This window comes from Engraulis encrasicolus, chromosome 20 (assembly GCF_034702125.1).
Source record: "Engraulis encrasicolus isolate BLACKSEA-1 chromosome 20, IST_EnEncr_1.0, whole genome shotgun sequence".
Lineage (NCBI taxonomy): Eukaryota > Metazoa > Chordata > Actinopteri > Clupeiformes > Engraulidae > Engraulis > Engraulis encrasicolus.
Genome location: NC_085876.1, coordinates 36,036,903 through 36,060,394, shown reverse-complemented (window position 1 = coordinate 36,060,394; position 23,492 = coordinate 36,036,903). Strand labels below are relative to the sequence as shown.

General features: G+C 43.6%; 2 protein-coding genes across 6 annotated transcripts; one reads left to right on the top strand and one right to left on the bottom strand.

The window, feature by feature from the left end:
* Window positions 1–477: 477 nt before the first annotated feature.
* Window positions 478–12,019, bottom strand: lim2.4 (lens intrinsic membrane protein 2.4). Of its 2 annotated transcripts, none has more exons than XM_063185875.1 (5): window positions 11,926–12,019; window positions 4,792–4,967; window positions 3,372–3,521; window positions 2,782–2,916; window positions 478–765 (listed from the first exon to the last, which is right to left on the bottom strand). In XM_063185875.1, exons 2-5 carry the CDS (start codon window positions 4,964–4,966, stop codon window positions 704–706), a joined length of 522 nt encoding a protein of 173 aa, XP_063041945.1. In that variant the 5' UTR covers window position 4,967; window positions 11,926–12,019; the 3' UTR covers window positions 478–703. The 2 variants fall into 2 exon arrangements, with proteins under 2 accessions (XP_063041945.1, XP_063041947.1); XM_063185877.1 differs by lacking the exon at window positions 11,926–12,019 and adding an exon at window positions 10,158–10,183 and having other exon boundaries at window positions 496–765.
* Window positions 9,755–22,955, top strand: usf2 (upstream transcription factor 2, c-fos interacting). 4 transcript variants are annotated; one of them, XM_063185863.1, is made up of 11 exons: window positions 9,755–11,967; window positions 12,711–12,754; window positions 12,997–13,112; window positions 13,352–13,471; window positions 13,882–14,038; window positions 15,011–15,098; window positions 15,709–15,753; window positions 16,571–16,629; window positions 19,754–19,848; window positions 21,182–21,310; window positions 22,217–22,955. In XM_063185863.1, exons 1-11 carry the CDS (start codon window positions 11,930–11,932, stop codon window positions 22,304–22,306), a joined length of 981 nt encoding a protein of 326 aa, XP_063041933.1. In that variant the 5' UTR covers window positions 9,755–11,929; the 3' UTR covers window positions 22,307–22,955. The 4 variants fall into 4 exon arrangements, with proteins under 4 accessions (XP_063041933.1, XP_063041935.1, XP_063041932.1 ...); XM_063185862.1 differs by having other exon boundaries at window positions 9,760–11,967; window positions 19,754–19,866; XM_063185865.1 differs by lacking the exon at window positions 15,709–15,753 and having other exon boundaries at window positions 9,757–11,967.
* Window positions 22,956–23,492: the final 537 nt, after the last annotated feature.

The window sequence follows — 23,492 nt, the reverse complement described above, 5'->3', positions numbered from 1 at the left end:
GCACAACTTAAATTGCTATAGCATGATTTTGTTTAAGATTAGCATTTGATATGTATTTTCAAATGATAGAGTCAACACATGGTGTGGGAATATAGAAAGCACTTCCGTGTGCCCATCACGGAAAACAATTCCGTGTCCACGAGCACGGAATTTTGGAGATCAGGCTGGGTGGCGAGTTTGCGGCCCCGAGGGAGATGGACTGTGCAGTAATATGTCAGGTTACATATGTATGTGTAAGAGGTTGTTTAAGTGTCTGTTTAACCCCTTAAGACGCGGCTTTATACATTTGTTGTTACCAGTATGGTAATGACAAAGTCATGGTGCATTACTAAAGGGCCTGTGTTGTGTCATAGTATTGTAGTGCTATGGTAGGTACATTTCAATGACTATTACAGTGTGCCACTGGAGGTACGGCGCGCATTAAGGGGCTACGTAAATAAAAGACCAATGTCCGCATTGAGAAACTTTATTGGAAAAATAACATACTGAGGTTAAATGAAGAACTGTCATCATGTTAGGTATAAAACTGTCCATTCGTCTGCCGCCTATCATAGCACTTGCAATTGCTTTGATGTGGCACTGAAAAATCCTTGCTTGCTGGATGATAAAAGTTTTCTCTTTCGTCTGTTCCTTAAAAACGTCCCCCTTACTTCTTTTTCTTCCGTTTCTTCTTCCTGTTCTTCTCCTTCTTCTTCGGGTGTCTTCAGCGAGGACTTGCCACTCTGCGACACTCGTGCATTCTGTAGGCACACATGTAGAAGATTCCTGGAATGGACGACGTACACACACGCAAATGCACACACGCACGCACACATGCACACACACACACACAGGAACACAGGGAAAGAGGCCATTACCCACACATGCCAAGTTAACCCATTGATGCCTAAAGCACCAGCAAAAAACGCCTGCTGAATGCCCAAAGCCCTTGATGGGAAAGTTGCCCTCAGCCTACATAATCTCAGCATATACAGTATAAACCTAAATATCTTACCTCTGATGCACATAAAAACATGAAATAAGTTGCATTTTAAACCCTAAGACCGTCATCTTACATTAAAATGTGTTCATTCAGCTGTAACATACCCACATTTTTATTTAAAAAGCTAAAATCTCAAGAGCCTGAATGCAGCGTATATGTGTCTCCAGGCACCAAAGGTTGAACAACATATACGAATCATCAGGCTACAATGGGTTATGGATCTACTCAATAATTCCCCCAGCTACGTTAATGTCAAAACATCAACAAACAAAAAAAACTACATGTACGTCACATACACAGATGTTCAACATGCTCCAACTGACCACACCCATGTATAACATCAAATGGTGTGGTTAATGTCAGATTTCACCACACTTTATGGGTGTGTGTAATCTGCGGGGGATGCGTAATGTGTTTGTTTCCAGCGACACATGTAGGAGCGTAAATAAATGGCTGTGAGAAAAGGGGAAGAGTGACTCCCACTACTGTGGTAAGTGGGTGAGCAGGGGTGGGTTTCTCGAAACCATAGTCGCGAACTTCATTAGCTACTTTGTTGTTTCCAATGCATTTTCCCATTGGCAACTACCGAAGTTGCTAACAGGCTAACAACTTCTCTTTTCAGAAATGCACCCCAGCATTGTAACACGCTGTTCCACGTGGGAGAGTACCCCAAGGGTTTCCAAGCTGTTATGCCTCATATTCACCCACACACAACATTAGGCAAGCCATAAAATGCACCACCAGCCATCTCATCTTCCCATTTCCATGTCTTACTCAAGGACACTTTTACTTAGTCATTTAGGAGTGGGCATTGAAATTGAAACTGCCACAGCTTCTGAATGCAACTTTCTGAGGTTGGTTATTTGCAGCATACAACATTTAATTAGCCCCCATTCAATCACAAATGCAAAATCAACTGCAGTGAATTTACAGATATGCCACTCCAACTCTATTATCCACCCATATTCAAATTGAAACATCTTGGCAAGTTGACATAGTAAATAGTGTCCAGAGTTGGGCTTACGTACGTATTTTTCAAAGTTCTACTTTTTATTTTGCACAGTGTGGAGATGTAGGCCTACTGTGTAAGCCCTACACAATACCAGTCAGCTCAGTGGTTGATTCATGCCATCTTTGTGGAGTGCAATACAATCCAAATGCAGTGTCACCAGTGAGTGTAATGCAGTGCAAATGGAATGTGACCTATCACTGTAATGTAGTGCAAATGAAATGTGACCTACAAGTATGATGTAGTGCAAATGTCATGTAACCGATCGCTGTAATGTTGTCACAAATGTAATGTGACCTATCGCTGTAATACTGTGCAAATGTGATGTGACCTATCACTGTAATGTAGTGTAAATGGAATGTGACCTATCGCTGTAATGCTGTGCAAATGTAATGTGACCAAGAAGTGTGATGTAGTGCAAATGGAATGTGACCTATCGCTGTAATGTAGTGCAAATGTAATGTGACCTATCACTGTAATGTAGTGCAAATGTAATGTGACCTATCGCTGTAATGCTGTGCAAATGTGATGTGACCTATCGCTGTAATGTAGTGCAAATGGAATGTGATCTACAAGTATGATGTAGTGCAAATGGAATGTGACCTATCAATTTGCGGTCGCTAGGGGCGTCTAGATTTCTAGGCTAACCTTTTACTGTAATGTAGTGCAAATGTAACGTGACCTATCGCTGTAATGTAGTGCAAATGGAATGTGACCTATCACAGTAATGTAGTGCAAATGGAATGTGACCTATCGCTGTAATGTAGTGCAAATGAAGTGTGACCTTTACCTGCAAAGAAGGTCATGAGCATGGCCACCCAGCCTAGTATGTAGGACCAGGAGAAACGCCAGTCTCCGAAGCGCTTGCCCAGGAAGTTCACCGTGATGCCCGTGTAGATAGCCATGGCCAGGAACACAAAGAAGGCTGCCAAACGCAAAAACACAAAATGCCACAAGTGCCACCATTAGGGCTGAATGGTCACCGAAGGAAGAGAATACTTAACCTACATGTATGATACCTGAGAAGACTTAGTGTATGCGGAGAGTGCTGAGGGACATGGTGTGTGTGTGTGTGTGTGTGTGTGTGTGTGTGTGTGTGTGTGTGTGTGTGTGTGTGTGTGTGTGTGTGTGTGTGTGTGTGTGTGTGTGCGCGAGCGCGCGCGTGTGTGTGTGTGTGTGTGTGTGTGTGTGTTCGTGTTTATGTTTAAATGGCAGTGTAGCAGAGGTGAAAGGCGAGGACGAGGTGTTTGAGTGGACAAAAAGAAATATGGGGATGGGAGAGAGAGAGGGAGAGAGAGAGAGAGAGAGAGAGAGAGAGAGAGAGAGAGAGAGAGAGAGAGAGAGAGACAGAGTGCAAAACAGACAGAGAGAGAGACTTACTCGATACGAAGAACATGAGCCCTGCAGCAAAGGAGCGATTGAACCTCTCAAAGGCGGAGAAGTGGGCGAATGAGAAGATGCCAGCCAGGATGCCCGCGAAGCACGCCATGCCAGACAGGATCATGAAGGCCCTCGTGGCATTCCAGTAAGCTAGACACGTGGCAGAGAAAGGACATTGAGTTACCATCCACAAGATATAGTCACTTTTTTTAAAGATTTATTTTTTTTGGTCTTTTTCGACTTTATGCAACAGGACAGTGTGAGAGGTGGATAGGAAGCGAATTGGGAGAGAGATGGGAAGGGGTCGACAAAGGTCGAACCCGGGTCAGCCACATGGCAGGCGAGTGCCCCACCGGTCGGCCACGGCAGGGACGACATAGTCACATTTTATTTGCCTGATCTGTCTGACACGTTGTATCATGTTTGGTTTACAACCTGAAGGGGTCTTGTTTGATGATCTCATCCTTTCATGTACTATGTGTGTAGATTGACAATAAAAAGGCATTCTATTTACAATAGGTTCAACTGCCCAAACAAACTTGTGTGAAGAGATGTCTTTAAGAGGAATAAAACATATTTGTGTGTATGTATTGTAGTGGGCTAGACTACGCCACCCAGAATACATTGTTGTGGTTGGCTGAAAAGGAAGTGCCGGATATGATCACTAAAGTGTATGTATCAATGACGTACTTGTACATCTATAGATATATATACATGGCTGTATGTCATTGGTGCGTATATTTACCTTGGCGTCCAGTAGCACTTTTAACAAAATTTACGACGTGATTGAGATTCATTTTTGGTAATCTGACCTAGCCAATGTCAAACATTTTACATTCTGACAGAGACGGACACTCAGAGGGACATAGAAGGTGTGTGCCTGTATATGTCGCAGCTTTGCAGATCCAGGCAGCCATTGGGTGGGCTGGTGGGTCCAAGTCACTGCTGATTGGTCTGGCACTCACCTGACCCCCTGAGTTGCTACGGTAATGCAGGACAGGGTCAACTGGAGTGCCAAACAGACAAAATTGACTTTCAGAATCTTATTGCCTCATTGTCTGTCTACAAAGTGTGAGATCTTTCACCACTGATGTGTGCGCCAAACTTTGTTGTTCATTTAAACTCGTATGCCTCACCACACGAGACAAGCCCACTGACAAGCCGAAACGGTCCATGAAAAGGCGAACGTGTGTGTTTGTATACGAGCAACAGCCTTGGTGGGGATTGAGGTTCCTTGATGGTAATCTTCTGACCTAGCCAATTTCAAAAAGCAAACTTCCACAAGGTGTGTGTGTGTGTGTGTGTGTGTGTGTGTGTGTGTGTGTGTGTGTGTGTGTGTGTGTGTGTGCGTGCGTGCGTGCGTGCGTGCGTGCGTGTGTGCGTGCGTGCGTGCGTGCGTGCGTGCGTGCGCGCAGCTCACCTATGCTGTCCGTCTGCCAGTAGCACTTGTGGCCCATGCAGTACCTCCAGAGGCCCTGGTGCGCGTTGCTACCCGACAGGTGGTACTGCATCCAGTAGTCCGTCGCCGTGGAGACCACCAGCATGATGTTCCCCACAATGGCACAGAAGAGGCCACCGCCCATGAAACTGTACATCCTGCAAGAAGCAGCAGGCAAGTCAAGGGTTAAATAGAGTAGAGTAGAGTAGAGTAGAGTAGAGTAGAGTAGAGTAGAGTAACTTTATTGATCCCCGAGGGGAAATTCAGGTGTCAAGTAGCTTACACAAATACACATAATGCCCACACGGACAGACACATATAACACAGGTAATAGTCAGGGAGGGGGACAATAAAAAATAAAGAAAAAAATAAAAAGCCAATGTGCAAAAACATATTCTGTTTAGACAAATGTGCAAAAAAGTGTCACTACCACGCAATGCAAATTATATGATAGAAGAAGATCTCTGCTGCCGCTCATGTAAGTTCACTACCTGAGGCATCAATAAGAGAGGACTAGTCTGCCTCGAGCAAGAATGGGCAGTTTGCCGAGCAGCTCAGATGTGAAAACGTTTTTTTTATTTTGTAGTGCCAACTAAGGGACCGACAAAGTAAGTGTCAAAGGATTAGACCAGCAAATTGTATGTAAGATGTTGTTTTGGCACAGCCAATAGATGCAAAATAGGAAAACAGAAGCTATGCACTAAAATGAGAAATAGACAAGGATAGATGCAGTGCAGTGCAGTAAAAGGCCTTCTAGGGAGGGGCGTGGGAAATTGGCTTTGGGTACAAATTGCTATGATGCTTCCTGTTGGGCTGTCACACAACCTACATACTAAGTATCTATCCTTATTCAAATAAAGTAAACTAAACAAAACAAAGGCAACACACCCAGCATGTGACCATCTGTGACCTAGTGACAGCATTGTGCCGAGTGTGATGCAGGATTACACAGAGACAGAGGCAGAGACAGGAGCACACACAGCAACATAGACATACACAGTATCTGATAGACACAACACCAGAGTTCAACGACCTTTTTTTGTATTGCGTACCCCCTAAGCCTTTTTTTAACCATACAATGAGCACCCCCTCTCACCCGTGCTCTATATTTCTTTGTCTATCCCAATGTCATTATGCTCCATACATTTGTTGTTATAACATTGGTCTACGTATCCCCTGCTGTGTACCCCTATTGGTACACATACCCCTAGTTGGGAACAGCACTACACCATGATAGACATTGAATCAAGTGCCGTAGAAACACAGCACCATGAGGAGAGACACACAGCATCATACACAGAGACACGCAGCATCACACCACACAAAGATGCAGTAGACAGCATCATACAGAGACAAATGCTATCATAGAGACCCTTTGTCATGCAGACAAACACACACAACATTATACAGGGACACACTGCATTATACGGAAACACATGAACGAGGCTAAGGTCCAACCTCTAAACTGACAAGACATACAAGGCCTCAGAGTCTCTGTGTAACCCATGCTATATCATAACACCCATCACACAGGATAATAGAAAAGCTTGTTGTCTATTTTCCTTTCAAAAGAAAGCATATAAATACTCCCTTGTCCACATGTAGCAGTTTTAACTGCCTTAAATATACAGCATCTACTGTATATACATGTATATCGCCACGACAAAATAATGGAGCAATGAGAATATCAATATGTAATAATAATATTGAGTGTGACAGAATGTTCTGTCTAGCTCCTATGGACTCCTATGGACTCCTGGACATTGGTCCCCATAAAACACAAGAGAGAAACAACACATCATGCAGGAGGACAAACATCACACCTGCCATGGCAATCAAGTAGATATCCACTAATGGGACCATGAAACATCTCAACCTTCACTTAGTACCTTAAATTATGATAGCTTCATACACTAATTCATAGCCACTTAACTTACCCAGGCACTCACACGTCTTCATGATATTACTAACGGAAATCCAAGTCACAATCTTTTTTTTTTTTTTTTTAAATGTAAATGTAAGCCTTGGTGTCTTACCTTGCAACCTCTGGGATAGCTATACCCTCTTTACTGTTCACCTTTCGGGGGAAGAAAGGGAGCAAGGGAAAGAGAGAGATAGAAGGAGAGAGAGAGAGAGAAGTGATGTGAACCAGAGTGAGGGTCAAAGAGAACCTCTGTGGGCGAAATTCCAAAAAGTTATCCCCTCTGTTTTTTCTGTTGATGGAGGCAAAATCCTTTAACACAAAACCTAAACACCTCCCTCGACCCCCCAGCCCCCCATCCCCACCACCCTTTACCTAACAAATGCACTTGACCTGGCCAATGGCCAAAGTGGTGGTGGTAGGGGAGGGGTGGAGAGGTTAGGGTGGGGTACAGACCTCTATGCACGTGACCATATTTGCTTTTATGGTGTGTGTGTGTGTGTGTGTGTGTGTGTGTGTGTGTGTGTGTGTGTGTGTGTGTGTGTGTGTGTGTGTGTGTGTGTGTGTGTGTGTGCGTGTGCGTGCGTGCGTGTGTGTATGGGGGTGTCTGTCACCCTGTCACTGACTTTTTGTGTGTGTGTATGAGTGTTGCACAGCAGTGGATGTTGCAGAGGCTTGCAGTACTGCTGCTGTGGTACAAAGCAACATGCTGAAGCACACAGTTTCTTTTGGAGGGGCGCCTCTTTGCTACCATCACCTACCCCCAGTCCCACTCCCACTCCCATTCCCGATAACACTGCCACATCCACCACTCACCCATGGCAATAGTAGTTTAGAGTCATAGTCATCCATGCACACGTATGTGCTTACTTATGCAGGCATGGACACACGCACGCACGCACGCACGCACGCACGCACGCACGCACACATACGCGCGCGCACGCGCACGCACGCACGCGCATGCACGCACGCGCATGCACGCACGCACACACACACACAGGTGAAGATGTGCCATCATACACTATGCTGGGAAGATAGACACAAGATAAGGCCACGCACCTGTTCATTGATATAGGCACTAAATGGCATGTCAAAGTGTACTACCAGGTTGTTCACAATATGTTTCTGATGCTGTCTAAACTATTGTTTGCCTATTGAGACCTCTAGTGGTTGGTCACCCTGACACTCTGGATATTTTGAAAAATAAGTACAGTAGGTGGATGCATGGACCCAAAAAGTATAGTTCAAAAGTTGGAGCAGGTTCGCACACTAAATAAGACACTAAGGTCAAGCACAAGGAGTTTTTTTTTAGTAGAGCAGACGTTTTGAGTAGAGCAGACGTTTCAAGTTGCTGCCATCATCAGTGCTCTCTGTGCTCACAAGTGTCTTATTTAGTGTGCGAACCTGCCTGGAAAATAGTAAAAAATAATGAAACTGGAGTGCCACAGTTTTCTTCTTCTTTTTGCTGCTTGCTACCCACAAAGATTCTTAGTTAGAGCACCTGTGTTTTTAAGAAGACTTGGGCCCTCACAGAGCTTCCGTTCTCCTTTTAACTCTAGTGGCTGGTTTCATGGTTAGCCTAGATCAGGGATGGGCAACTTAAAGGGACACTGTGTGAGATTTTTAGTTGTTTATTTCCAGAATGCATGCTGCCCATTCACTAATGTTACCTTTTTCATGAATACTTACCACCACCATGAAATTCGAAGTATTCATTATGACTGGAAAAATTGCACTTTTCATACATGAAAAGGGGGATCTTCTCCATGGTCCGCCATTTTGAATTTCCAAAAATCCCCATTTTCAGCTGCAAAAATGACTGTTCTTGAACCAGATTAGAAAATATCTGTTTATTACTTGGTACACTTTCATGTAAAGATCAAATTTGGCAATAGGCAGCCCAGTTTCAATGAGCAGCATAGTTGCAGTACCCTTTTTGACCATTTCCTGCACAGTGTCCCTTTAAATGATGAGTTGGTTGCTCACTGACTGCCGATATTGTTTGAAAGATATAGGTGTTATGTATTGGTATTGGCCAACACTATAATTACAATAGATTGACTCAGTAGTGTTTTTTTATCTTGGTATTATTATTGTTATTATTTTTAAAACTATGTTTTATCTACGGGCCGCACTGAGGGGGCGGGCATCATGTGGTCCCTGGGCCTCCGGTTGCCCACCCCTGGCCTAGATGATAGGATAGGATGTCATTGATGGCTGGCTTTTAATAACAAGAAAAAGGGATGTTTTGCTGGTTGACTCTGGTCAGCTCCATATAGCTTATATTTTTAACAACATTTTGGCTCGAAATAGTTCCATATTTGTGGAATCACCACAATGTATTCTCAGAGTCAGGTGTGTGAGTGTGTGTGAGGGGGTGACTTAACTGGAACACTATTAGTGACTGAAAGTTGTGGGAAATTCAGTATAGAAAAACTTTTATGCCAAAAATAACTTTTGTCGAAAAATCCGCTACTAAATAATGGGTCCGGAAAAACCTGACAAAAAAGGGCTCTGAAGATACAGTACATTTAGAGAAATTATTCTAATAAACCCATTAAAACTATCTTGTAAAAGACCCTGAAGTTGATCTTTAAGAAAAACCTTCTGTATTTGTGGTGGCCAAATGAAAATGTACACCAACCCAAAATGCACATTAACCCAACATGCTTATGTAGTGAGTGCATGAGAGGTCAAAAGCTAATGGGCTGAAGTGGTGAAGATTGTGCACATCCCAGGAAAAGGTGCAGGACAAAGGCTGACTAGTTTCGGAGAGAGAGATCCCCACACACAAAATCCTTTTTCCTTTTATTATTTCATGGCTGGATTACGTTTCGACTTCAACAGTCTTCATCATGACCTCTCTCTCCGAAACAAAAGCTAATGGGTGGCAGCACAAACTCACACTGTTTATTATGATCAGTGAGTCTCACAGGATTATAAAATGATAACGTCACTGATCATAATACGTACACTTATTTAGCCCAGTGATTCGCCAAACTGTGGGCCGCAAAAGGTAGCCTGTTCCAAGTGGGCAGTGAAATAATTTTCTAAATAAAAAATATAAATATTTGTTTGCATTGCTGCTGACAAAGCTTTAGTTGCATTGTTTATGGCACTGTTTCCCAACCAGGGGTACGTGTACCACTAGGGGTACACGAACACACTGCAGGGGGTACTTGGAAAAATGTAATTTTAACAAATGCATGGAGCATAGTCACACTGGAATAGAAAAAGCGATGTAAAACACGAGTTAGGGAGTACTCATGGCACAACGGAAAGGCTTGGGGGGTACATGAGACAAAAAAGGTTGGGAAACACTGGTTTATGGGATAGAGGTGGACCACGAACAGTTGTGAAAATTTCAAGTGGTCCCCAAATTGGAAACCCTGATCTAGCCTAATAGGCCTACTAACTTTTATTTTACCTTATTTTAACCAAAACGTCCCCGAAGATTGGGCCTATCTTGTCTACGTGGAGTAGCCTACTTGAAAAGACAAACAGCAGAGAGAAATGTGTTGAATAGATTCACAAAGTTTATTATAACAATGATCAACAATCAACAACCCCTTGGTTTAAAAAGAAACAAATAATAGGTGAAATATATAGTCAAATTAGCCATATGCTAATGCTTTAATTGCCAAATAATATATAATATTTTAAATCCAAAACAAGGGATACCCCTGGAATTTTATTTCATTTAAAAAAGAAAAAAAGAAAGAAAAGAAAATGGGCAACATGCATGCAGACAACCAACTTAATAGCTTATTAAGCTATCTAGACACAGATGTCAGTTAAAACTGCTATGGCATAGGCCTATGAATGTGCCAGGTGGAGTGTTACAATTTCTGGGCCAGAGCCGTATAGGCTACTTCTGGGCTATGTTAAAAACAATGCAAACTTGCTTTTAGAGTTCCAAGTTAATACATGACCTGCGTTCTGCTAGCTGTCAATCGATTATTGAGCCTCGTGCCACCCAACTATGTAAACAGGACGGGATGGATATAACTAATAACTAATAGTTAAGCTACACTGTTACAAGATTTACTGATGAAACAAATTGTAATGTTGTCTTTTAATGTTACACTCTTTGACAGTTCATCGACCATTCTTTCCTATCGTCTGATGAAATCCACATCCGTGTCATGTGGTTCGACCGAAAACCCGGATTGGATCACATCAGTCACCTGAGTCATATCTTTGTCGTGTACGGCTTGAGATTTGTTAATGGGGTTGACTAAAGTATCACATGTCAAGGACAGACTGAGGAATCGACATATTGCACGAGAAGCTGTATTTTAGAACATTTCTCTTGTCCGGTAGACTGAGACACAAAGCAGTCAGGAGTATCAACATTGACGTTTAGTAGGAACTACTTGTTCTGAAACCGAGTGACCAACATTCACAGGCACGCCACACATTTCCCATAGGTTTGAATAGACGATAAAATGCAGTAGATACACTCTTTCCAGTAAGACAGTGGCACATTTGACAATGGTAGCAGGAAGGGATTGTTCTTTTGGGTAGGCTACTAGAAAACTGGTTACACACAGACATCACCGAATATTATCTGATGAGTTTCCCCCCACTATAAGGCAAAGTTACGCTGGATGAATAAAGCTTGACATCACCCAATTTTGATTGAACATGTGCTCCAATATCCAGTTATGTTTATCGACGAAAGGCCATATAGGCTACGTTTTGCAATCGGCGAATATCTAGTTAATTGCCTACCTATTCCACTCCATATTTTATTAGCCGCAACCGAATAGGGCTGCAGTCTTGCGGATGGATATGTGAACAGCTTGCAGTGAGAGAGCCGAAGGATAACGATCCTTTAGAGAAGAAAGGAATGAAGTAGCAAGAGGAAATAGAATTCCCAACATAGTAAATATACATGTTTAATAGAAACCAGAAAGGCGGTTATACTGATCTTTTTTAGTAATATAGCTCGCAAGACAAGGATTTACGTGTGTTGCCAGCGCGTTAACGGGGTGGAAGAGGAGGAAACGACGATATCCGCAAGAGCGCGCAGACAAGCTCCGTCTCTGCGGTCTCCATTTTAGGTTCTTGCCCAGTCTGTACCTCACGTGTCCTGGACTGTCTTTCTCACATGACCCGTGTGTTTGTCCCCGTGATCAGGACTTCCATCTCCGTATTTCAGTGTCGCTGAATATCACTTTTTATATCGTTACCTTCATGGATATGCTCGAACAGAGCCTGGACACCCCGACGAGGTGAGAGCGCGTCCCTTGCCCGTCGCTCGCATTAATGGCTTCCTAGGCCCAGTCACCTCCATCTTTGGGCAGTGTTTGCAGCTAAACATGTATAGTTTGTTGCCATTTAACCCAGCACCTAACCCAATACAATATGTATTTGCATCAGTATGCGCGGGTGGTTTGAACTGCCAGCTCTTAACACTACTTACCCTTTGCCTTTAATCTACCTTTTAATCGCTGACTTTGTATTTTTTTTTATGTTAGCCTGCATGCTATTCAATAAAGGTCGTTTCTGTACTACAGTATGTGTTAACTTTGTTATAACAACTACCAGACTAATAGAGCAGTTATGAACTGTGCAAATCTAGTAGACCTAACATATAAGCTTGAAATCGCATGGAGTTCTGCTGAATGATTTCTGAATGCTTATAAATGCAGTCGCTAACAGTTGCGTTCATTGAATTGATGCCTTGCATAGTTATACATCACACAATTTTGTTGATTCTTCATGCTTCCATGTTTGTTGTTAGTTATGATGTATAGTTCATTTTAATCACTTAAATCCTACAGTAGAAGTAAGGTGGTGGCTGCAGTCCACCCGATTATTTTGTGTACGAAAACAACAGGAAAGCTTTCTGCCCTGGGTGGTATTCACATAACTGAAGTTGGAACTGTGTTTTGTTGATGGCGTGTTGCCAGGTTGGGCAATGGCTATGTTTTCACACCACTCACTAAAAGTCACCACATCTGTTTCTCTGCAGTCACGACAAACAGGAAACCGAGGAGGTGGTTCAACTGCAGGAGGGTAAGTTCAAATGTTTGAAGAATGACTGGTTACTTCCACTAGTGCAGAAAACAAGACCTAAACAATACACAAATTGTTGTTCCCTTTCTTGGCTTTATTGTGTCACTTAACATAAAAGAAAGATATTGTAGGTCATGGCCCACCTAAAAGGGACTACTTACTAAGTATAGTTACGGTTGCATTGCTGTCTGAAGGCCTCAAGGACGTTCATGTTTATGTTGTCTACACACCTGTCTTGACAGGAGAGGCAGTTGGGGCGGAGGAACAGGCTGCTGTTACCATAGCAAGTGTCCAGCAGGCAGCGTTCGCTGACCACAATGTCCAGTACCAGTTCCGCACAGAAAGCAACGGAGGGCAGGTGAGGCTGACTCCCTTTCATTCCCAATTACCCCAATCTTTGTGTAATTCCTTGCCAAATTGCCCATCACACTTTGGGTCTGAGCTATTCCAGCTCGGTAGTTGTGGACCAATTACCGGGAGTGCACAGGTTGATAGTTCTCTCTCTCTCTCTCTCTCTCTCTCTCTCTCTCTCTCTCTCTCTCTCTCTCTCTCTCTCTCTCTCTCTCTCTGTCTATCTCTATCTATCTATTTCTCCAGGTGACGTACCGGGTGGTCCAGGTGACAGAGGACCAGCTCGAGGCCGTAGGTGATGGAGGAGCCGCAGTTAGCGTGGTCTCCACGGCAGCCTTTGCTGGAGCGCAGCAGGCAGTAGCTCAGGTGTGTGTGTGTGTGTGTGTCTGTCTGTCTGTCTGTCTGTCTGTCTTGTGTGTGGGGAGGTCTGTCTGTCTGTCCTTGTTTGTGGGGAGGTGTGTGTGTGTGGTGTGCCACAGATTTGAATGTATGGCTGCCAATTTGCCTTGAACCTGAAATATGATGTGCTCCATCTTCCCTCTCTTGTTTCCTCTCCAAATATTTACACTTTTATTAAATTGATATTATATATCTCATATTTATATGTTGTAATAATAAGTATAAATAATATGCCTGTTATCATGTTATTTGAGTGTAAATAATACATAATCCCAGCTATTCCTGCTCCTGTTTTTCCTCAGTCTCCTGTTTGTTTCTCCGTATGTATATTTATGCATGGTTCCGGTTCCATGTCTTGTTCTGGCGTGTCTGTGCAGGCTGTTATCCAGAACCCCTTCAGTAATGGCGGCAGTCCCGCGGGGGAGGCGGTGGGCGGGGAGACGCGCTTCGCCTACTTCCCAGCCGCCACCGTCAGTGACGGCACGGCCGTCCAGGTGCAGGCCACCGCGGACCCCACCCTCACGCAAGCGGGCGGTGAGCTCTGTCTGTCTTACCTGCGACCTGTACTGGCCATGAAATAGCCACAGTTGCATATTTGGCCATAAATATAAACAAACAAACAAGCAAACACACTGTCTTACCTGCGCTCTCTCTCTCTCTCTCTCTCTCTCTCTCTCTCTCTCTCTCTCTCTCTCTCTCTCTCTCTCTGTCATTTTATACTCTCCATCACAGTCACACGTTTCTGTTGTCTCTCTCTGTCTCTCTGCCACTCTATTTTCCTGCATTCGTTTTTTTTCTTCATCTTTTCTACATCTATATTCCCATCAATGACACTTTTTTGGGGGGGGCTCCGACGTCAGGTGGTACAACCACAGCTAATGCCCATAAATTAATTAGTAATCAATAATTAATGTACATCAACAAATATGCTTCTTAGATGGACCTCTAAATATAATACAGAAATCATTTAATTCATACAATAGTGAAATTAGCTATGGTTGCACCACCCTGATGTGTGCTACGAAAAAAAAACAGCATTGACCCACACCTTCTGTTTTCTACTCCCAGTTTTCTATGCTCTCTCTGTCTCTCTCCCTTTCCCTCTGTTACATTCTCTCTCTCTCTCTCTCTCTCTCTCTCTCTCTCTCTCTCTCTCTCTCTCTCTCTCTCTCTCTCTCTCTCTCTCTCTCTCTCTCTCTCTGTCCCTCTGTTACATTGCCTCTCTCTCTCTCTCTCTCTCTCTCTCTCTCTCTCTCTCTCTCTCTGTCCCTCTCTGTCCCTCTCTGTCTCCACCTTTCTCTTTGCCTCTTACATTACATGAGGGGGAGGGATTATTTAGTATACATGTTCTACAATATGTCTCTCGCACACGCATGTATACCATGTTTACAAAGTATGTTTTATAATCATAATTATGTCTTAAATAGTAAAAAGCGACAACCAATTGAATTGCTTTATAACTGTGGTTGTATATTCATTGCTGTTGTGGGTGTATGTTGATGACAGGTCAGTTTTACGTGATGATGAGTCCTCCAGACGTGTTGCAGCCGGGCACGCCTCGTACCATCGCACCCCGCACACACACCTACACCACGTGAGTCTCTACACACACAAACACACACACTTACGCACAAGATACAGGATGCACAGTGTAAGCACATTTTTTTCTCTACGCACACGTACTACACTGAAATTTTCAAATGGCAGCCATCCTGCCCATATGGTGCTAACCACAAGTTGGCACCATAGCAAGCATCCAACATACTGATCGCAGTATTTGAAGCTTACCAGCAACATGCACAACAATATTAACAGCATAGCCATTAGCACAATGTGATGAGCTTGATTTGCGAAGGTTTTTTTTTTTTACTCATCATATCTTGGGTTTGGGTCAATGTATTCAGTGTAGTGTAGACAAGGACTTTATATACTATATCCAGTCTGTTTACGCTCAAGAACCTTGAGATATTTTTTCTTTAGAGTGCACACACACACCCCTACTCCAGCCCTTTCCTGGTTTGGCCCAATTCGGCCGCCGCACCCGTTTAGACGGACGCAACCATATTGGCATAGGGTCGTCTGTCTGTCCATCCATCCAATTTGCCAAAAAAACCGAAAATGTTTTGATCATGTGTGATTTGAACTAATGCCTAAAACAAAGTCCTGCCAAACCACTTTTGCCCCTTGCCCTGCCCCCCCAACAGAGACTACGGTGACAACAAGATGATGCAACAAGGCAATGTCGGCTGGTGAGGACCACCTCTACACATTACGCCCCACCTACACACCCACCACTTACCTCTCACCACCAACACCACCACAACACACCCCAACCCCTATGCCCATGCCAAACCACCCACACCTTTCCCCACATACCCATCTGTCACTCCCCCACACACCCTCCCAAACACTCACCCAAACTCGGACCAGCCTCCACCCCCCACCCCCCAAAACAAACCCACTACTCCCCTCCCGAGGCTGTAGTAGGCAGAGTGAAGTCGGGGTTGTTGTGAGCGTGGCTGCTGTGTTTGTTGGGGACGTTTGGGGTGCTGGTGTGGTCACCATGCTACTACGTGGTAGCTGGTGGTTTACAGGGACATTTGAGGCCTGTGTGTTTTACCGTTGGGGATCAGAGGTCTTCTGTGTGAGGGGAATTAGCTTAGGGTTATTGTCGATTGTTTGTTTGTGTGTGTGTGTGTGTGTGTGTTTGTTTGTGAGGCATGAGCTAGTTAAGAACCCTAAGAGAGACTCTGCTGGGAGCAAACTTGGTGCTTTCTGTGTTTTATGTTTTGTGTGTATGTGCGAAAATGTGTGTGAATGATTTTTTTTTCCTGGTGATTTTTAAGTTTGTAACCACTTTTCCCACATCCAGATTCTAAAATGGTAATTGTTTAGTTTCAGTGGGTGATGATGGGCTCACCAAGTGTCTAGATCTTGATTTAGACAGACACTTTCTTTGTGTGTGTGAGCGTTTTATTATTTTTCTGATAGGGTAGGAGATACGTTAAAGTAAATTGGGGTTATTTTTAAAAAAAAGTCTTTTCTGTGTTCCATTTTTTTCCACAGGAAGATGGAGGGGGCACGAGCACCCCGAGACGAGCGCAGAAGAGCCCAACACAACGAGGGTGAGGAGCAACATCACCTAGATCAGTCGTTCCCAACCTATGGGTCGGGACCCAACCTTTGGGTCGCCAAAGATCCACAGTGGGTCGCGAAGCTCTCTTGAGTTTAAGGGGTTTCATTTTAATACCATATAGCCCATGTTGAGTAAATGACAAAGCATTTAAACTAGTACAGTATATGCATAGAAGCAACATAATGTAAGTGATAGCCTACATTAAACAGTTATTCTATACAGTATTTGACTGAAGACAAATTGAGGAATAAAATGATAATTAATGAGTATCATGTGACTCCGTCTCCTGTGGGCGCTCGCCCATTGGGTCACCATAGCTTACAATAGTAAAAATATGGGTCCCTGAAGAAAACGGTTGGGAACCACTGACCTAGATTACATTAGATTAGATTACATTAGATTACATTAGATTAGATTAGATGGAGGTAGACTTGATTTGCCGTCAGGTGATCTGCACTCATACAAAACATTTCAAACACACATTAGGACACACGCCACACACAAGCATTCCACACTGAACATTTAGACAATAACAACAGCAGTGCATCCTATTGACAGACATGATGTCACATATTCAAGTACGAGGATAAAAAATAGTAATATAAAGTGAAAAAGTGAAAGCCCATTGGGAAACTCCAACTCCCATTGTCATTGTGACACAGCACTCCACAGCACACAAGTGAACACTGCACACTGCACACAACGAAATTGCATTTATGCCTCACCCGTGCAAGGGGGCAGCCCTCAGTGGCGCCCCATGGGGAGCAGTGCGGTGGGACGGTACCATGCTCAGGGTACCTCAGTCATGGAGGAGGATGGGGGAGAGCACTGGTTGATTACTCCCCCCACCAACCTGGCGGGTCGGGAGTCGAACCGGCAACCTGTGGGATGCAAGTCTGACGCCCTAACCGCTCACCCATGACTGCCCAAATATAAATATAAAGTATAAGTATATATAAGTATATAAGTATAATATAAAGTATAAAATGAAGTGCCCTAATATAAATCTGTACAGAACAACATCACTCATTATATACACTCGGAAATCAGACATTTTAGTCGGGACATGGGATCATGTTTTGTACTTATGAAAACTTTTTTTTTTTTACCTTGTGGTCTGTATCTTGAGGACACATGAATGTGATTAGGAGAAGGTGATGGGATGGTTTACTACATAACTGAAACCAAGCAAGGCACTGTGTTTTACCATAGCGAACAAACTGGTATTGTGTGAGCCGAAAAATGATAACACCCAGCCGTTCCATTATGGCAGGGGTTCTCAACCTATTCCAACTTGGGGTCCACTTGAAACTTTCACAAATGTTCGGGGCCCATCTCTGTCCAATAAACAATACAACTGAAATGAATGGTCCACAGCAACACACCCAAATATTATTTTGATGTTTATGTAAGGGATAACGGCCGACGAGGTGACCGGTTATACGAAATTAATGGCGAGGCGGCGGCTTTGAACTTTGGCGACGCGCGCAGCGCGGAGACAAAGTTGCCTCCGCCAAGCCATTCATTTCGTATAACCGGTCGACCTCGAAGGCCGTTATCCCGCTTATCTGCCGTTATGGTAGGGTACTTTTTTAATCTATTATTGTCGGTAAAGTTGTAGGAACCATGTTCTATCAAGATAGAATGTTGCTGTGCGGGCGTCCAACTTGAAGCGCCTAGAATCTTCGTTTGGTAGTCTGCCGACGCTGGGATTATTTAATTTTCCTTTGGCCCTATACTACAGTGGGATGGAAGTTTAAAAACAAAAACTTGCGAAGCATTTCTATGATGAATCGACACATGTCGCATTACGCGTCTATTTCCCCCTGCTGATCATCATAGGCTACCTGTCAACTTTGTGCGTAAAAGAGAGAGAGATAGAGAAAGAGAGAGAGATTCCCCACGCTAGGGTCATTTTCAATAACTCTCCCCTTTCCCCTTTCACACGTGTTCCTTCCCCACAAGAGAGGAGTAGCCTAATTTTAAAAAAAAGGGATGTTTTCGGATCAATAGTTGGGAAGGCAGCGGGAAATGGCCTACATTTTAAAAATGTGAGTGGAGCAGATGACGAGGTGACTCGTTTCGATACAATTGATGGCGAGGCAGGTGCTTAGAATTTCGGTACAGGGTAATTTTGTCATCTATTGCTAGGCCTATCTGTAAATTTGTAACCTATGAATTATGCCAACTGCAGAATAATTTAGTGCGCACGTAATCGGGCGTGCCTCTATCAGATGCATGTAGTAGAACTTTGAGGGCGACAGACTTGACAACCAAATGCGATAGAACTGACGGCTGGCTCTTGGCTTGACAACCAAATGCGATAGAAATAACGACTGGCTTTTGGCCATAGCAACCTGCAGTTTAGAATTAGTAACGGCAGTTCGCCTAACTTAGTCGCACGTTTGACGCCTTACAGGTTATAGGGAATTAGTCGCAACCCCATCAGCCAATCAGAAAAGAGGATTCAGTTGCGTAGGCAGATAAACAATTATATCAAGACCCACTTGGAATACCTTCAGGCCCACAGTTTGAGAACCACTGCATTATGGCATTGACTCCTATTGTGTAAGACCTCCCTCCTCCACTGGAGGGGGGTATTGAGTTCTCTAATGTAGGTTAGGTTTAAAAAAAAGATAGAAAGAAAGAAAGAAGGAAAGAAAGAAAAGAAAACAGCCTGTGGGTTACAGTCCAAAAAACAGCCAAGACAAAAGGTCAAGGGCCAAGAAATTTAGTTGCACCTTGTAGTTGATGGGAGTTGATTGTCTCACTCTCTTATTGACAACAAAATATGAATCAAAACAACAAACACAGCTATGTACCAAAAGGACGACTTTGACCACAAATACAGGCGCACATTGACATTTAGCAATGAACAATGTTGTTGTCCAAGTTGTCTTACTTAGACGAATGTCTTTTCCAATGTCAAGTCAAGTCAGCTTTTATTGTCACTTTCTTCATTTGCACAAGTCATACAAGGAAAATGACATTACGTTTTCTGTCTATACCATGCCAGGACATAGACATACACAAGACTGACATTTCTAATAGACATTCTTAGACATGTCTAAGTGTTTGTCCTCTTTTCTGTTTTTCTTGTTTTCTAATTGTAGTGGAGAGGCGCAGGAGAGATAAGATCAATAACTGGATCGTGACCCTGTCAAAGATCATCCCCGACTGCAACCTGGACGCCACCAAAACAGGAGCGGTGAGCAGCACCTCCGAGGTTTTTGATTTTACTTTTGTTCTTCTCACTCGTACTGTATGTGGTTGTTGTTGTGGTGGTGGGTGTTTATTACATCAGTGTGTGTGTGTGTGTGTGTGTGTGTGTGTGTGTGTGTGTGTGTGTGTGTGTGTGTGTGTGTGTAAATTACTTATGTATTCATTGTATGTTGAGTGTTTGCGCTAGTGCATACAGGTAAATTCACTTGAGTAAAAGTGTGTTGTGGTTGTGTTTGTGTTATTCATGCTTATACTTTAAAAGTATTGAGTATTGAGCTTGACGTATTGTGTATGTGTGAGTATACTGTTCAGTATACAGTATGTGTATGGTATGTGTTTACATGCATGTATTCAGAGGAGTATACCTAGCAGCTGGTTCAGTAGTAATCTCGGTTGAATTTAACTTGAGGTTGTGGTAAATCATGTAATACGTTTGTAGAAGAGCCTGGAGTCCTCATTGTCTCAGCTAAATGACTATGGCAAACTATCTATTATAAGTTCAGTAATTGGCTTGTGACTATCTCCAAAGTGTGAAGGTCCAAAAAGAAGGTTCCTTGTTGAAAGTGGTAGTCAGAATGATCCGAGGCACACTGATCTTAGTGAAAAAAGTTTAAAATCCTTTATTTTAATGGATAATGCCTACGCGTTTCGACTACAATCAGTCTTCATCAGGGCATGCAAGGAACCTTCTTTTTGGACCTTCACACTTTGGAGATAGTCACAAGCCAATTACTGAAGTTATCATGTCCTTTCTGAAGTGCACCTGATTCTTTTACAAACAATTGACCCAACGCAGCACTCTCCTTTTCCTCTTTTTTTGATATCTATTATAAGGTTTACCACTTCCTATCGGTTATCTTAGGCAAGTCTAGCATTTAACTCCCCAGGTTAGTGGCAAAAGTAAAAAAAAATAGCGAGCGTCTAGTCTGCATCTGGTTATTCCTTTAAGGTTTCATAGACTGATTAACTGTGAATCCAAAGCACTCACCTCTGAGTCAAGGTAGTCGGCCTAGTTATTGAAAAACCCTTTATTTTACCTTGGAGTCCCCAATGTTAAACGTTGGGTTATTTGAATAATTCTACTCCCCAGGTCAGATTATGTGTACATGTTTAACAAGGGTGACATTGGGGGGAGGGCTTGGGTATTGTCCCCCTGTTCTGGTTTTGATATCGCCACTTCTTAGACATGATTTGAATCACAGCTTAATGTAATTCCATTAATAAGGCTTAAAAGTTGAAACGTATCCTCCCCTTCTGGTTTTCCAACAAACGGCACCCTGTGTTTAACCATGCTCTGCATTCCTCCCCCTGCCTGGCAGAGCAAAGGAGGCATCTTGTCTAAGGCGTGCGACTACATCCGGGAGCTGCGGCAGAACAACCAGCGGCTGCAGGAGAGCTTCAAGGAGGTGGAGAGGGTTCAGCTGGACAACGAGCTACTTAGACAGCAGGTGCTGTGCACAACACACACACACACACACACACACACACACACACACACACACACACACACACACACACACACACACACACACACACACACACACACACACACACCCTAGACAAGAAAATGTTGTTACCTGTACTGGCCATGAAATAGCCACAGCTACCTAATTGGCCTTAAATGCAAACAAACAAACCCATCATAGACACTAATTCTCTGACACTCTCACACACTCGCACACAACACTTCATAGTTTGAGGAAGTGCAGTGGTGCCCACAGACACACACACTAGTTCTCTGACACACTCACTGACTGTTTGGTTCAAACCCTTAACATTTGTAATATGAAACACCTGAAATGAATAGACACAGAGAATCGTTAATTAAGTTTCAAGCTCGCTTGGAGAGCGAGTAGGGAGAACCGTCAGCTACAATTTTCCCCAGTCGCTCTAACAGCTCTCCGCATTCCAAGCAATTTTTATTAAAGGATTGTCCCTGATTTACATTGGTCTCTACCCGCTACGGAGGGGGGGCAATCACCCGGATAGAGATTTGCTCACACACACACACAAACACACAAACACACAGGCCTTGGCCTGCTATGTGTAGATGTACTTTGTTGTGTTTAAGCATTCCATCGTTCTGGTACAGATAAAGTCTTCTTCGCACAGTCCAGTAATCTTCCGCTTAGCCTTGAACAGCAATTCTTGAATGCGAAAAGGCACATTTGTACCAAGGCAACATGTTTGCTCTACTAAAGGATAAAATACAGTTCCAACACTGACTTTCTCGGTCTCTTGACTTTCCAGCCTCTGTCTTACACACCTTGTCATGTAGTAAGGAAATTATTGTCTTAAGCAATTTCCAATTCTTAAGCAAATCTTTAAATCATTTTCCTCTATTCTGTTAACAGATTGAAGATCTGAAGAATGACAACGCCTTGCTAAGAGCACAGCTGCAGCAGCACGGAATAGAAATCAGTGGGGAGCCAGCGCCACAGTGACACACACACACACACACACACACACACACACACACACACACACACACACACACATACTGAGTTGCATAGTTTGATGAAGAGACTGTTTCTGCATTGGTGGACGCGCGCACACACACACACACTCACTCTCACTCTCTCTCTCATGCACAGCATACATGTATTCACACACCTGTTTTCACCTGCACTTACTAACAAGATATTAATGTCCTGAGGTTTTACCCTACACACACACACACACACACACACACTGAAGAGCTGGCGATTTCAAGACAAGTAGCTGACAAGACATTAAGAACTAGACTGGCTAACACTACTAAGAAATCACTCGACACCACACGTACACACACACACACACACACACACACACACACACACACACACACACACACGTACACGTACACTTTTTCTCGAACCCAGAGGAACTCTGTCTCCAGAACCCTTGCATCCCTGAGGAAGACTCCCCGAGATCTTCGTCATATCACCTCCGCTCTACTCTGCTCCGATCGGTCCTCCTCATCACCCTGTCCAAGCAGTCAGCCCATTTTAGTGTTCCTTTTTTGTTTGTTGGTTGGCTTGTTTTCTGGCTTAATACTCATCCATTTAAATTGTACTGCTGTCTGTTGTTTTTTTCTTCTTTTAATGTTGCCATTTTAATTTATTAGCTGATGACAGAAAGGAATCATGACAACGTAAGACTGCTTAAGCGAGAGCATGTTGACTTGTGACTGAAAGCGGAACACTCTGCTTTTGTATGATTTTAGTTTTTTTTTAAGTTTGTTTTATTTTTCCCTCCCTGACATTGACCGAACGATCCCGTGTCATGGCACGGACGAACGGACGGACAGATGGGCGGTGAGGTTTGTGGCAGCCTGCCATAATCTACAGAAGGACAGAAAGAAAAAGAGTAATAATGTACATAGTAGTGTAAAGCATTTTTTTTTTTGGTAGAGTGTTTGCCAGGGGGGACGCTGCGCACCGCCTAGTGCAGGAGAAGAGGTTTGGGGTGGGGGGAGGAACGGGTGTTTTTGGGGGGGGGGGGGGGGGGGGATAAAGGACTCCGGGCTTTTCTCAGGTACCTGTATGCTGCATATGGAAGGCAACACACACACACACACACACACACACAGGGGGCAAATCTTTTCTCCAAACTTGAGTCCTTATCTCTGTCTTCAATCTCATACCTTGC

Bases quoted from the DNA above. Each gene is read 5' to 3' on its own strand.
- usf2 (XM_063185862.1), top strand. From the start codon at position 11,930: ATGGATATGCTCGAACAGAGCCTGGACACCCCGACGAG. The intron at 12,755-12,996 runs GTAAGTTCAAAT...CTGTCTTGACAG, and splicing joins GGTGGTTCAACTGCAGGAGG to GAGAGGCAGTTGGGGCGGAG. The intron at 13,472-13,881 runs GTGTGTGTGTGT...GTGTCTGTGCAG, and splicing joins CGCAGCAGGCAGTAGCTCAG to GCTGTTATCCAGAACCCCTT.
- lim2.4 (XM_063185875.1), bottom strand. From the start codon at position 4,966: ATGTACAGTTTCATGGGCGGTGGCCTCTTCTGTGCCATTGTGGGGAAC. The intron at 3,522-4,791 runs GTGAGCTGCGCG...CCACGTGTCTAG, and splicing joins CTGGCAGACGGACAGCATAG to CTTACTGGAATGCCACGAGG. The intron at 2,917-3,371 runs GTAAGTCTCTCT...TGCGTTTGGCAG, and splicing joins GCTCATGTTCTTCGTATCGA to CCTTCTTTGTGTTCCTGGCC.